The following is a 15,144-nucleotide window of genomic DNA, read 5'->3' as shown; positions in this document are numbered from 1 at the left end:
CTGGATGACATGGAGATTATCCTGTCGGTAGAGTTTCACTGGACTGGGAGGGGCTCTGGGACACATGGCACTGTCCATCAACGTGAGGGAAAAAACAATACTAAAGAGATAGGGCTTGCTTTGTCCAGACTTCTGGACTAGGGAACCCCACAGATAAACACCACATGGATTGTCAAACTTACAATGTTATTCAGACATGTTTGCCATACCGGGTAGGGATGGGAGTAGTGGGAGGAGCTAGGTGTGTGATGAGCGGGACTCATCCAGCTCTTTGTCATCTAAGTAGATGGTATATTTGCGATGCTTGATTCCACTGTTATATTTTAAGCATTTTATGTTTAGCACCCTGTATCACCCTGAGCCATCCATCCCGCTATTCAGAGGTCATTGGGAAGTTTTTACCTAACGTGGTGTTACTGGGGGATACAATATTTACAGATTTATCCTCTCAATGACTAGGCCATAGACACTCCAATGGCAGTGTTCTCAGTGACAACAATACACACCTCACAGGAGAATGAAGACCAGTTATGCAGGAGGAAAATTGAGCTAACGAGTGATAACCCATTGAAATGGGAGCATAATAAAATGTAATCTCTCGTGACCTTTCAACTGTGGCTGCCGTGGCAACTTCCCATGGGTCTTCCAGGCTTGATCTCTCTAACCTATGCTTCTGGGAAGAATGACAGATATGGGTCAGCAATGCAAACACAGAGTGTGAATGAACCACATCAGACATGGAGTGAACCACATCAGTCATGGAGTGAACCACATCAGTCATGGAGTGAACCACATCAGTCATGGAGTGAACCACATCAGTCATGGAGTGAACCACATCAGTCATGGAGTGAACCACATCAGTCATGGAGTGAACTACATCAGTCATGGAGTGAACTACATCAGTCATGGAGTGAACCACATCAGTCATGGAGTGAACCACATCAGTCATGGAGTGAACTACATCAGTCATGGAGTGGAGACACTGGCAGGAAAGGGATTTGGTGTTTGGGGTGGGTCAAATTAGAATGGCGATCCATGTAATTTAGGCTGCAGACTTAGGAAAGAGGGCTTTTCTTTTGATGAATGTAGATCATTTGACTTGTATTATACCGGAGGTATACCCATTCACCTTTACCATGCCAAAGCTAGCTCTCCTTGAGTCTCTGATCCCTGTGCCTCTGAAAGAGTTGCAAGAAACAAGTACAAAATCCAATGTATTTGTTGGTCAGAGGAGAGGCTCCATCCGATATGACATAAGCACAAACGGGAAAACCATCCAGCATGTGTACCATTTTTTAACCCCACTAGTGCTGCTGGAAAGAAGTTGCATCACAGCAGTAAAGCTAAGGCTATCGTGGCGTGTATAATGACACTGGTCTATTTTGGAGGACAGTGTGAGAGGAGAGATATGTCAGCTGTTCAGCATTAGGCTTTACCAAAGCAGAGAAAAGAGAGAGGTCTGCTGGCTGACTGTCTGCTCCGGGGGGGATCGACAGATAGGCTAGCCCTCCAACCTGGGCATTCTCTCTCCCTGCCAAACGTTTGTTGTTATCTCGAGGGATTTGGGGAAAAAGAGGACAAGAGTTGGATATACCTTTCATGACAGACTAACATTTCTTGGCAGCATTTTTTGTCTGTTTTTTTTGTCCCGCTGAAAGTGGTATTTCAGTTCGGATACTGAGAGGGCGTGAGAAGAAATACATTTTCCCAGAATACAGCTAACCAGGTTTAAGGTGGGTACAACACAGCAGGTGTTCTAGTTATCTTTGTGACTTGAATATTTTTTATATGTCATTGTATTACAAGAGATCACTGCCATATTGTTTTTTTTCTGCCACTTACCTATTTGCATCAAGAAATTGATAATGATTGGGGAACATAATTCTCATTGTTCTGAGAATTGTGACGTTACAGGTGTTCACGTAATTTTTTGTGTGTGTAATTTTAAAGCTGTTTGACATTGTAATCTATTTGCTGTTCTGCTCTCAGTTCCTGCAGTGACAGATTGTTACTATGTCGTCCAGCATTTAGTACAGTAGACTGAATAACGCCAGACAGTTGCCCATTTGGTCAATGTGAATGTGATCTAGTTGTTTAGATTTTTACATTAGTCACCTCCCATGGAAAATGACAGTCCCGGGTGGGAGATGCATGAGGGTTAATCAGATACTCTCTTCACAGCTGTTTGAATACCTAAATTATGTGAAGTGACTTTGGCTGACCTCCTTTTGTTGATAACCTTATTGGGTTTTGTTGACGTTACATACGGTCTGTAAGACAGTGCTGTCTGAGATTGAGAATGTGTCTGTATTTCTGTATTAAGCATACAGCACCATATGACGTGGCAGGTCATTTGATGAGGTGGTGTTCTGCCTTAGATGGAAGGTGGCCCACCCCCCCTGGAATTACTTACTGCCTTATTGCCCCATTATAGTGCCTTGCAAAAGTATTCATCCCCCTTGGCGTTTTTTTGTTGCATTTCAACCTGTATTTTAAATGGATTTATATTGGGATTTCATGTAATGAACATACACAAAATTGTCCAAATTAGTGAAGTGAAATGTAAAAAATTGTTTGTTGAATTTTTTTTTTTTTTATATATTTTTAAAAGATGTATTCACCCCCTTTGCTATGAAGCCCCCACATAGATCTGGTGCAACCAATTACCTTCAGAAGTCACATAATTAGTTAAATAATGTCCACCTGTGTGCAATCTAAGTGTCACATGATCTCAGTATATATACACCTGTTCTGAAAGGCCCCAGAGTCAGCAACACTACTAAGCAAGGGGCACCACCAAGCAAGGGACACCATGAAGACCAAGGAGCTCTCCAAACAGGTCAGGGATAAAGTTGTGGAGAAGTACAGATCAGGGTTGGGTTATAAAGAAAAATATACGAAACTTTGAACATCCCGCAGAGCACCATTAAATCCATTATTAAAAAATTAAAAGAATATGGCACCACAATTAAACAACCAAGAGAGGGCCCACCAAAACTCATGGACCAGGCAAGGAGGGCATTAATCAGAGAGGCAACAAAGAGACCAAAGATAACCCTGAAGGAGCTGCAAAGCTCCACAGTGGAGATTGGAGTAACTGTCCATAGAACCACTTTAAGCCGGACACTCCACAGAGCTGGGCTTTATGGAGGAGTGGTCAGAAAAAAAGCCATTGCTTAAAGAAAGAAATAAGCAAACACGTTTGGTGTTCATCAAACGGCATGTGGGAGACTCCCCAAACACATGGAAGAAGGTTCTCTGGTCAGATGAGACTAAAATTGAGGTTTTTGGCCATCAAGGAAAACGCTATGTCTGGCGCAAACCCAACACCTCTCATCACCCCGAGAACACCATCCCCACAGTGAAGCATGGTGGTGGCAGCATCATGCTGTGGGGATGTTTTTCATCGTCAGGGACTGGGAAACTGGTCAGAATTGAGGGAATGATGGATGGCGCTAAATACAGGGAAATACTTGAGGGAAACCTGTTTCAGTCTTCCAGAGATTTGAGACTGGGACAGAGGTTCACCTTCCAGCACGACAATGATCCTAAGCATACTGCTAAAGCAACACTCGAGTGGTTTAAGGGGAAACATTTAAATGTCTTGGAATGGCCTAGTCAAAGCCCAGACCTCAAATCAATTGAGAATCTGTGGTATGACTTAAAGATTGCTGTACTCCAGCAGAACCCATCAAACTTGAAGGAGGTGGAGCAGTTTTGCCTTGAAGAATGGGCAAAACTCCCAGTGGCTAGATGTGCCAAGTTTATAGAGACATAACCCAAGAGACTTGCAGCTGTAATTGCTGCAAAAGGTGGCTCTACAAAGTATTGACTTTGGGGGGTGAATAGTTATGCACGCTCAAGTTATCCGTTTTTTTGTCTTATTTCTTGTTTGTTTCACAATAAAAAATATTTTGCATCTTCAAAGTGGTAGGCATGTTGTGTAAATCAAATGATACCAACCCCCAAAAATCAATTTTAATTCCAGGTTGTAAGGCAACAAAATATGAAAAACGGTGGTGACTACTTTCGCAAGCCACTGTAAAGTGGATGTAAATTGTGGTGCCACATGCATTGCATGTGCTTGTGAACAAAGATTTGTATAGGTCTATGCATCACTGTGTCTTCTCCTATTGGAGAAGGTGCAGATGCTGTTGAGAGGTACTGATACCTGTTATTTTCTACGTCTACACGACTGTCTTTACTCTACACAACACAGACTGAAACCCATTACAAAATAGGAAAAATGCCAAGGGGGGTGAATACTTACGCAAGCCACTGTAGTTGGTGGAGCCTTAATAACCCCTCGATTAAATGAATGTATATGTTATTGTGGTTTTCCTATTGGGTTGTTTCACTTAGCTCTATGATTGACAGCTCTTGTTTGTCAAACTCATTCCATGGAGGGCCTAGTGTCTACTGTTTTTTTTCTTTTTTTTCTTTCAATTAAGACCTAGACAACCAGGTGAGGGGAGTTCCTTACTAAGACCTAGACAACCAGGTGAGAGGAGTTCCTTACTAAGACCTAGACAACCAGGTGAGGGGAGTTCCTTACTGAGACCTAGACAACCAGGTGAGGGGAGTTCCTTACTAAGACCTAGACAACCAGGTGTGGGGAGTTCCTTACTGAGACCTAGACAACCAGGTGTGGGGAGTTCCTTACTAAGACCTAGACAACCAGGTGAGGGGAGTTCCTTACTAAGACCTAGACAACCAGGTGGGAGGAGTTCCTTACTGAGACCTAGACAACCAGGTGAGGGGAGTTCCTTACTGAGACCTAGACAACCAGGTGAGTGGAGTTCCTTACTGAGACCTAGACAACCAGGTGGGAGGAGTTCCTTACTGAGACCTAGACAACCAGGTGAGGGGAGTTCCTTACTGAGACCTAGATAACCAGGTGAGGAGAGTTCCTTACTAAGATCTAGACAACCAGGTGAGGGGAGTTCCTTACTGAGACCTAGACAACCAGGTGAGGGGAGTTCCTTACTAAGATCTAGACAACCAGGTGAGAGGAGTTCCTTACTGAGACCTAGACAACCAGGTGAGGGGAGTTCCTTACTAAGATCTAGACAACCAGGTGAGAGGAGTTCCTTACTGAGACCTAGACAACCAGGTGTAGGGAGTTCCTTACTGAGATCTAGACAACCAGGTGAGGGGAGTTCCTTACTAAGACCTAGACAACCAGGTGGGAGGAGTTCCTTACTGAGACCTAGACAACCAGGTGAGGGGAGTTCCTTACTGAGACCTAGACAACCAGGTGAGGGGAGTTCCTTACTAAGATCTAGACAACCAGGTGAGGGGAGTTCCTTACTGAGACCTAGACAACCAGGTGAGGGGAGTTCCTTACTAAGATCTAGACAACCAGGTCAGAGGAGTTCCTTACTGAGACCTAGACAACCAGGTGAGGGGAGTTCCTTACTAAGATCTAGACAACCAGGTGAGGGGAGTTCCTTACTAAGACCTAGACAACCAGGTGAGGGGAGTTCCTTACTAAGATCTAGACAACCAGGTGAGGGGAGTTCCTTATTAATCAACGACCTTAATTCATCAATAAAATACAAGGGAGGAGCGAAGAACCGCAGACACTCGGCCCTCCTTAGAATGAGCTTGACACGTGATGGAACCCATTGTGAGGTTAATGGATCCTCTTTTCTCATTACTAGCACACATACTTTACAGGCAGACTGCTGAGTCTATATCAGTGAAACTGAGCTCAGGCAAGTATTGAGGTGTCAGAGATTACTTCATTATACAGGCCCAGCCACGCCACATCCAAGTATAATCATATTAAAGTGTTGCTCTCGGATTCTGGTCACATTGGTCTTCCATTTTAAAACATGTCAATGAGAATGAGAGAGTGGAGGGGTTATTTACAAGTCAACATGAAAATGTTTTTGACTTATAGCATGTTTTAAAAGATGTATCAAACTGTATAGTTTTAGCCCTAGGGACAACCTAGGGATAAGGACAAGGGGAAAGCCAATCAGAAGTGGCTGAGGCCATCCCTCCTGACAGACCATGGGAGATAGGTCTGGGAGAAAACTAGCTGCTGCAAGTAAGACCTCTACTCCATGGCACACATTCTATTCAGTTGCTTGTCTTCACCTTTGTGTTTCCTTCTAATTTATTCAATATTCAATGACCCGTTATATAAATATGAAAAGGTTTCAACAAGTGTGTGTGTTTTACTTTCTGACCGTCTGTCTGCAGAGAGCCAGACCCAGCTACTGGTGGTGAAGGGTCTGGAGGATGTGGAGGTGTGTGAGAGCGAGGGTTGCTCCTTCGAGGTGACCCTCAACCTGTCCTACATAGATGGCACGTGGACCAAGGACGGGGTCAAGCTCAAGTCCAAGCCCACCTGTCGCATCACTACCCATCGGAATAAACACACTCTCACCTTCACCCGGGTCACCGTAGGAGACACTGGCCTGTTCTCCTTCCAGACTGATGGTGCCCAAAGCTGTATTCAAACCTCAGGTCAACTCATTGTCATAGGTAACATTATGACAGGACACAACAGAGGAGTAATGCAAAGTACAGGGACAATTGTATGACCATCTTTCAGTCTAATTATTCTGTAATAGCTTGGAAGTCTCTACATTAGCTCGATATCTTCTCACTAACTTGACATCCAGGCTAATGGCTTGGCCTAGAAACAACGTCAATTTATAGATAAATCACAGTACAGATCACAGATACATCAGTACGTATTTAGATCAAACCCCATACTGGATCTCTAGGTAATGTCTGTCACTACTGTCTATCTGTCTGTCTATCTGTCTCCCTGTGGTTGTCTGCCAGCCAGAGACATCCAGATTGTGAAGGAATTGGAGGACGAGGAAGTGACTGAGAGGCAGAGTGTGAACTTCCTATGCGAGGTCAACTATGAGAATGTGGACGGGCGCTGGTACAGAGACAACACCAGGATCAAACACGGAGACAACGTCAAGATCAGACATGAGGGTGAGCATGGGACACAACTGAGCCTAGTCATGGACATGTGTCTATAGGTCAGGATACTACTGATGAAACATGTATTTCTGTCTGAATACAGGTAAAACTCACACCCTGTGCTTCAAGTCTGTAAGGCCAGCAAATGCTGGGGAGATCAAATTCACTGCAGACAGGGTCTCCTCCTATGCAATTCTCACAGTAAAAGGTAAACAACAGCTATTTTGAGATTCAACAATATCAATGCTCCTCAGTGACTCAAAAACCTCTATCTGGCCTAAGTGACCTTCTCTGATTAATGTTCACTAAACAATCGTTCAATGTTACTGCTGTCTCCACAGAGCTGCCTGTGCAGATAGTGAAGCCTCTGAGAGTAAAGATTGCTTTGTACAAACACAAAGGCCTGCTGGAGTGCCAAGTGTCGCGGGCCAACGCCCAGGTCAGGTGGTTCAAGAACAGGAATGAGATCCAGCCCAGCCAGAAGCACCAGATCATCAGCGATGACATTTACAGGCAGCTCCACATCGACGACGTGGCCTCATCTGATGAGGACACCTACACCTGTGATGCTGGTGATGACAAGACGTCCTGTCAGCTGTTAGTGGAGGGTGAGCTGCTCACACTCATTGTGTTTAGTTCTGACTTATTATAAACAGTTCCAGTGTTACTTATATTCCTAATATTAAATGTTAATAAACTGTTTATAAGCAAATCTTCATACAAAGTGTGTCCCCACCAGTGGCGGTTCTAGACCATTTCAACTGGGGGGGCCAAGCTGGGGCCAGTTGTACTGTTAGAAGGGCCAGTTACATTAGACGTTATTGTTGTCATATCGTTTTCTTCACTGCATTGCCGGCATTAGCAGGCAAAATACCATGTTCATAATGATTAGTGTTCAGCGTTGTCACTGTCTAATAACGGATGTAAAAAAAGAACGATAGCAAAAATTTGTTATGTAAAGATTATTTCATATTCCACATTTAGGGGGGCCACAAGGGGGTCCAAAATTGTTGTCACAGGGGCACTGGCCCCCCCTGCCCTCCTCACCCCTCTTACTTACAATCGATGAATCACCAAAACACCTCATTCAACCAAATATACTGTATCCACAATGAAGTAATCCAACTATCTATCTCACTCCCTTCCTGGAGTGTACCCTTTCTCTCTGCCATTTACTCTGTTTCTCTGGACGTGAAGATACTGATGGAGTGTGTGTGCTCCCTATGCGTGCAGAGCAGGCTATCAGCATAGTGCGGGGACTGAGGTCCCTGGAGGTGACAGAGCCCAGGGAGGCCCTGTTCCAGGTGGAGATCAGCCTGCGGGCGGTGAGACCCCCCAAGTGGACCCTGGATGGAGAGGTCCTGATGGAGGGGCCTAGAGTGAGCATAGACCAGGAAGGGACCATGCACACCCTCTGCTTCAGCAGCACAGACAGCTCTATGACAGGCCCAGTGCAGTTCAATGCCGGGAAGAGCCGCTCCACCGCACAGCTCACTGTGAAGGGTAAGGTAGTTAATTGATTATCACTAAGTGAAAGTTGGAACGAAACCCAGTGGCCCTCCAGGCTCTGGGCTAGATCACTGTATTGCTAGAGGTTTGTACAGGACAGTATTACTGTATATCATTATCCATCTCTGTATCTTCCCAGAGCGCCCTCTAAAGGTGGTCCAGCCCATGCCAGACGTGGAGGCTAAAGAGAACAGCTCGGTCACACTGAGCTGTCAATTTGCCCCCTCCCCCAGGGTGGTACGCTGGTACAAGGGCCGCACCGCCCTGCAGACGTCCAGCAAGTACAGCATGAGGACGGAGAAGAGCCAGGCAGAGCTGACCATCCAGGGTCTCAAGGAGACCGACACCGGCCAGTACAGCTGCATGGCTGGAGGGTCAAAGAGCACAGCTAAGGTCACTGTGGAGGGTGAGGATGATGTATAAAAGAGGAATACAAGTGTTTTTTTTAGACAAAGCTTCAATGTTCAGATGCTTAATCATGGAAATGAATTGCAGCTTCATGCTTGCTTTTGTCTTTATATACCTTCAAAGTACTGTATGCTGTGTTTAATCTACACTGTGTTGAACAGCAGATATTACCACAAACCAACCCTGACAGCATGGATATGAGCTATATATATTTTTTTCAGTGCGAAGGCTAAAGATCATAAGGCACCTGGAGCACGTAGAAGTGGAGGAGGATAGCAACGCCACGTTCACCTGTGAGCTCAACTATGTGGTCGCCAATGTGCAGTGGCTCCTGAATGACAACCGTCTTAACGCCAACTCCGTCACCAGGATCCAAAACATGGGCACCATCCACAGCCTCACCATCAAAATGCTTCGCCCCCAGGATAGCAGAGTCACGTTCCAAGCCGGCCTGCTCACCGAGTCCACCTCCCTCAAGGTCAAAGGTTAGCCTTGTACAGTTGTCAGTTCTCACTTGTGAGCAGCCACTGCAAGAGAAATTGAGAAACTAGTGTAATGCTGGTGGTTGTACGTGTCCAGTCAGTACTGTCTTAAAGTCTTAAAGCACAGTATCTAAAACTTACAGAGATCTAATTCGAAAATAAGGCAAATCTGCTAGACTTGATTTTGACCTGAAGATGGTTGAATCTGATGTCCTTCAGTAAGGCTGTGGAGGTCATGAAATTTCGTCAGCCGGTGATTGTCAAGCAAATTACTGTCAGTCTCACGGTAATTGACCGTTAATTAACATAAACACATTTAGCATCTCCTGGCTTCCACGCATAGCCTTCAAACCACTGATCCAGACCTTTAGAACATCTACATTTTAAAAAGTTGAATAAATCCATGTAATATAGCCTACACCAACACAATAAATCCATTATTTATTTTAGACAGGTCTAAAGAAGCATGATATGAAGAAAATGTAGAACAGAATTGCATACTCTGAGTTGTCCTTACATTAGACCCTGATCTGGCTATGCCATAGGGCGTGGGCTACACTAGTTCATTTAGCAGACAAGATATGCTTAGAATTCCATGGCATTATTTTATATTATTTTATAGTATGAAGAATACAATTGACAATAGCTGAATAAAATATAAATGATATTTTCTCCAAATGATTTGAGGGACTGCACACATGCAGCTATTCTGTGTTGAGATGTTAAAACAAAGACAGGTATTTCTATATGCTTAATTTAGATTTACTTATGTAACTTCAGTTGTGATACAAACATTGGGCTGTATGTTTTTTTGTTTAATACATTCTAAGGCTTCGAACACACCAACAGCGTCATTGCATTTTGGTACCCCAGAATTACATTCATTTCCAATGAAACGCTGGGTTTGCCTTGCAGCATTAGGTTGCACAGGCAGTTGCTGTTCGCTCAGTGTGGTGCATACGATGCGTCAAACTGTATGCGTAGACAGCTTGACAGAAATGGTAGCAGAAGGGGAATGTTGAACTTTTGTTGCATACATATCCAGATGATGCTGTGTGTAATTTTGCGTAATGACGCTGTCTGTGTGTTTGAAGCGTAAGGCTACGTGATGAGACTCTAATGATGATTGTATGAAGTTGTATGAAATGCATGAGCTCTGCTTTGTTTTTTGCACAGGCTGTACACACTTCATCAGTCTCTCATTCACAATTTGACAAGCACTTGATAATGCCTAGAATTTCCCAGCGGTATCCCCTTTGTGTGGCTGTTATGCACCCTAGATAAATCCATGCCTTTTGCAGCCAGTGACCTTTGTGCCCTTGGGCTGAATATAATAATTATAATCCCCTTCTCCCGGTTGCGTGCGTCCTTATCCAATTCCGAGGTGCATATTGAAGATATTGGAAGAACTGTCCACATTTACTTTTCATCAGCCAACAAGATGAGTAGGCCTAATGAAAAGCAAAAGCACTAACCTATGTCAATCTACTATCCCCCATAGTACAAAAGTCGACCTATTCTGTAAATAAATAAATATTCCAAACATAGTCTGGGACAGTTGTGGGATGCGATAGATCCCAAATTAACACAACCACTAGCATCACAAAAATGTTTAAGCACTGAGGCTGACACAACAGATCATAACGTTTAGCTGAAAATGTTGATAAACTATTAGGCTACTTCTTCACATTATAAGCAAAGCAATGCGCACATGGCAGTAGGCTATAAGCGCAAATGTTCTATTAGCAGGAAAACACCATTCAAAAGTGAGATGCTATTATGCATGAAAAGCTTTTAAAATAAAGGTGCATTTTTATGGTGAAAATGAACTTCCCCAAATGTGAAACCTGCGTCCTGCGTATGTATGCCAGTTAGGTTCTACACCTGTTGTAAAGCGGATTAATGTGTCATTTTTAGACGTTATTTGGCCACTTTCGTTGTGATACAAACCTTATCAAAACATATTGGCCTATGGGCTAGGCTACATGTGGTGTGCGACTATGATATGAAAATGAGTTTCTACCCTTACTGGACACAAGCTGGGAATCATTCACAAGTGATAGGCTAATATTGTCACCCATCAAACTATTCTTGATTTAATCTTGTCTTTACATATACTAAATAATATATGTGTGAAATTAGTTTTGATTTAGAATGGACCATTATCATGCACCTGTCTGGAAACAGGGGCAGGGGAAGAACTGCATGTGGTGGACACTTATCCCCTGGTTCATTTTCATGCCAGCCAGGTAGGCTATACTCCTGTTGAAAAGAGAAGCAATGTGTTTAATATTAGAAAAGTTGAGAAATAAATATAGTAGGCCTAGTCTATAGAAAGCTGATGGGATCCTCCTCCTCTTAATAGAGCCCGCAGTTGCATAGCCTATAGAAATGTTGAGCAACATGAGCTCATGGGCTCTCATGAAGTGTTTGATTAGATTTTCGATTACATTTGCATTGATGTCAGAGTGATTAGAGGGACAATAGAGTGCTGAGTACCAGGCAGTTAGCAAGTTTGGTAGGCTACTAATGACTATCAGCAGCATCACAGCTTGGAGGAGCCTGATTACCATGACTAAACGGTCACGTGGAATTTGACTGCCATCATGACTCGTATCCGCCGGTGTGGCGACAATGCAGTCACTGTAACAGCCCTATCCATCAGTAACTTTAGACAAGCAAGAGATATAAGAGCCACTGATGCTTGGAAGAATGTGAACGATTAGATCAGGAACTAATGTGTTTGTACTGTTTAATTTCTCCTCCAGAAAAGCCAGCGGTATTCCTGAGGTCTCTAGAAGACATGTCAGGGGAGGAGGAGGGGAAGGTGTGTCTGCAGTGTGAGACCTCTAAGGCAATGGTCACCCCCATCTGGAGGAAAGATGGTACGGTCCTGGCCAGCAGTAACAAACATGAGCTGCTCAAGTTTGGGAAGTCCTTAGCGCTCATCATCCATAGTCTGAGTAAGGATGATGCAGGCCACTATAGCTGTGACCTGGGCACCAGCCAGACCAAGGCCAAGGTCACTGTACATGGTATGTATGGTCCAGATCATCAACAACGTCTGGCCCAAACAATTATTGGAACAGAAATGCCCATCTTATAGACTATCAATTGTCCATCTGATCTCACTGACATTTTCCACCACAGACCTTCACATCACCATTTCCCAGCGTATGAAGACCGTCTCTGTTCTGGAGGGCGAGAGCTGCAGTTTCGAGTGCGTCCTCTCTCATGATGTCATCGACGAGTCCTCCTGGACTCTGAACGGTCAACTTGTGGTTAGCAACAGCCGCATCCAGAGCGTAAACAAGGGCCGAAAGTACAAGATGACCATCAGAGATGCAACCTTGACTGACGCCGGGGACGTTATCTTCTTCATCAAAGACCTCAGCTGCAGGACCATGCTATTTGTCAAAGGTGAGTGACTGGCTCTTGTCTGAAGCGTGTCTGTCTGAAATGTGTACTAGCCTGTGTGTATCCTGACCAGTCACACTATCCTTGATCTAACCTCTGTAAGAGCATCAACAGGATGGCACTTAGGCTATACGTATTACTATATAAAGTGTGTTTCTTCCTAAGGAGGGACTATTGCAAAATGTGGGTGTCCAGATTGAAGGCCTGTAAACAGATTAGACTGTATGTGTCCCTAGAGAAAACCTGCTGTAATGTTATACTGTATGTGTCCCTAGAGAAAACCTGCTGTAATGTTATACTGTATGTGTCCCTAGAGAAAACCTGCTGTAATGTTATTTTGTATGTGTCCCTAGAGAAAACCTGCTGTAATGTTATACTGTATGTGTCCCTAGAGAAAACCTGCTGTAATGTTATACTGTATGTGTCCCTGGAGAAAACCTGCTGTAATGTTATACTGTATGTGTCCCTGGAGAAAACCTGCTGTAATGTTATACTGTATGTGTCCTAGAGAAAACCTGCTGTAATGTTATACTGTATGTGTCCCTAGAGAAAACCTGCTGTAATGTTATACTGTATGTGTCCCTAGAGAAAACCTGCTGTAATGTTATACTGTATGTGTCCCTAGAGAAAACCTGCTGTAATGTTATACTGTATGTGTCCCTAGAGAAAACCTGCTGTAATGTTATACTGTATGTGTCCCTAGAGAAAACCTGCTGTAATGTTATACTGTATGTGCTTCCTCCTAAAGAGAAGCCAGTGCATGTGTTCAGGGACATGACGAACGTCAAAGCCACCCCAGGGGAGGATGCTGAGCTGAGCTGTGAGATCACCAAGCCTGAGGCCTTCATCCGCTGGCTGAAGAACGGCCATCAGATCAGGCACAGCCACCCCAAGTACCAAATCAGTGTGGAGGACCACCTGGTACGGCTGGTGATTACAAACACCTGCATCAGAGACTCTGGGGAGTACTGCTGTGAGGCAGATGGAATTGCGACCCGGGCCAAGCTGGAGGTCAGAGGCAAGTACTGGGTAGTACTGCAGTATTACTGTGTAATGGTATAGTGTTGTTTAGCAATGTTGTGTATTCGTGTCAAATGCAAATGAATTGCGACTCAACTTTGACTCAGAGCCTCAATAAGCCGGACTCGACTTTGACTTGAGACTAATTACTTGAAAGACTTGTTTTGAAATGTTCTGGACAGATTCTGGACTGCTTTTGTATCTAATCAGGTGTAGCCCACTTGAAGTGTATTTAACCCCTCCCACACCTGCTCAGGTGTAGTACACAGGAAGTGTATTTAACCCCTTCACACACATGCTCAGATGTAGCAGCACACAGGAAGTGTATTTAACCCCCTCCCACACCTGCTCAGGTGTAGCACACAGGAAGTGTATTTAACCCCTCCCACACCTGCTCAGGTGTAGCACACAGGAAGTGTATTTAACCCCTTCACACACATGCTCAGATGTAGCAGGACACAGGAAGTGTATTTAACCCCTCCCACACCTGCTCAGGTGTAGCACACAGAAAGTGTATTTAACCCCTCCCACACCTGCTCAGGTGTAGCACACAGGAAGTGTTTTTAACCCCTCCCACACCTGCAGAGCTGCAGCACATGTTTGCACGTGAGCTGCGAGAGGCACGGGCCGAGGAGAAGAGTAAGGTGACGCTGGAGTGTGAGACGAGATTGCCGGCCAAGCGGGTGACCTGGTTGAAGGGCATGGCAGAGCTCCGGGCGGGCAAAAAGTATGTGATGAAGCAGAAGGGCGTGGCCCTCTCCCTCACAATCAGTTGCCTGGACAAGGGTGACACGGACGTGTACATCTGCGACGTTGGCACCATGCAGAGCCGGGCTCTACTGACCGTACATGGTAAGGCCATAGATAATAGAATGAATAGAACAAACAGTCCCATTCAAGTCAACGTTCTGTTATAGGTTGGATTTTGACAGCCATATTGAGTGTTCTCCTTTCTATACAGCTTGTGTATGTTTAATGTTAAACCCTTGCGTGGTCGGTGCAGGTCAGAAGGTGTTGATCATGGATGAGTTGGAGGATGTTGAGTGTCTGGAGAATGACACGGTGATGTTCAGGTGCCGTATCTGTCCCAGCGACTATGTTGGGGTCAAGTGGTACCTGGATGAGACCTTACTGTACACCAACAAGCTGAATGAGATCCAGGTGGTCCCGGGGGGATACCACAGTTTAACCTTCAAACAGCTGGCACATAAAGACTCGGGCACCATCTCCTTCGAGGCAGGTGATAAGAGGTCCTACGCCTCATTGCTTGTTAGAGGTAACTTCAGCGTAAAGTTGTTTTGTTTTACAAACATCTAAAAACACTGTACTATTACAACTATTCACAAAATGAAACTAT

General features: G+C 44.5%; 1 protein-coding gene across 1 annotated transcript in view; it reads left to right on the top strand.

The window, feature by feature from the left end:
* Positions 1-1,415: 1,415 nt before the first annotated feature.
* Positions 1,416-15,144, top strand: part of LOC106574005 (obscurin) — a 56,879-nt gene continuing 43,150 nt past the window's right edge. The window contains exons 1-14 of the mRNA XM_014149500.3: positions 1,416-1,733; positions 5,937-6,055; positions 6,211-6,495; positions 6,802-6,963; positions 7,055-7,159; positions 7,293-7,559; positions 8,185-8,454; positions 8,600-8,866; positions 9,090-9,353; positions 12,119-12,385; positions 12,501-12,770; positions 13,516-13,785; positions 14,373-14,639; positions 14,791-15,063. Of these exons, the coding sequence (XP_014004975.3) occupies positions 6,019-6,055; positions 6,211-6,495; positions 6,802-6,963; positions 7,055-7,159; positions 7,293-7,559; positions 8,185-8,454; positions 8,600-8,866; positions 9,090-9,353; positions 12,119-12,385; positions 12,501-12,770; positions 13,516-13,785; positions 14,373-14,639; positions 14,791-15,063 (3,004 nt within the window). The 5' untranslated portion in view covers positions 1,416-1,733; positions 5,937-6,018. The remainder of the gene's footprint in view (positions 1,734-5,936; positions 6,056-6,210; positions 6,496-6,801; positions 6,964-7,054; positions 7,160-7,292; positions 7,560-8,184; positions 8,455-8,599; positions 8,867-9,089; positions 9,354-12,118; positions 12,386-12,500; positions 12,771-13,515; positions 13,786-14,372; positions 14,640-14,790; positions 15,064-15,144) is intronic.

This window comes from Salmo salar, chromosome 16 (genome assembly GCF_965601325.2).
Source record: "Salmo salar chromosome 16, fSalSal1, whole genome shotgun sequence".
NCBI lineage: Eukaryota > Metazoa > Chordata > Actinopteri > Salmoniformes > Salmonidae > Salmo > Salmo salar.
The sequence above is the reverse complement of the archived record's forward strand: the minus strand, read 5'-3'. Positions and strand labels throughout refer to the sequence as shown.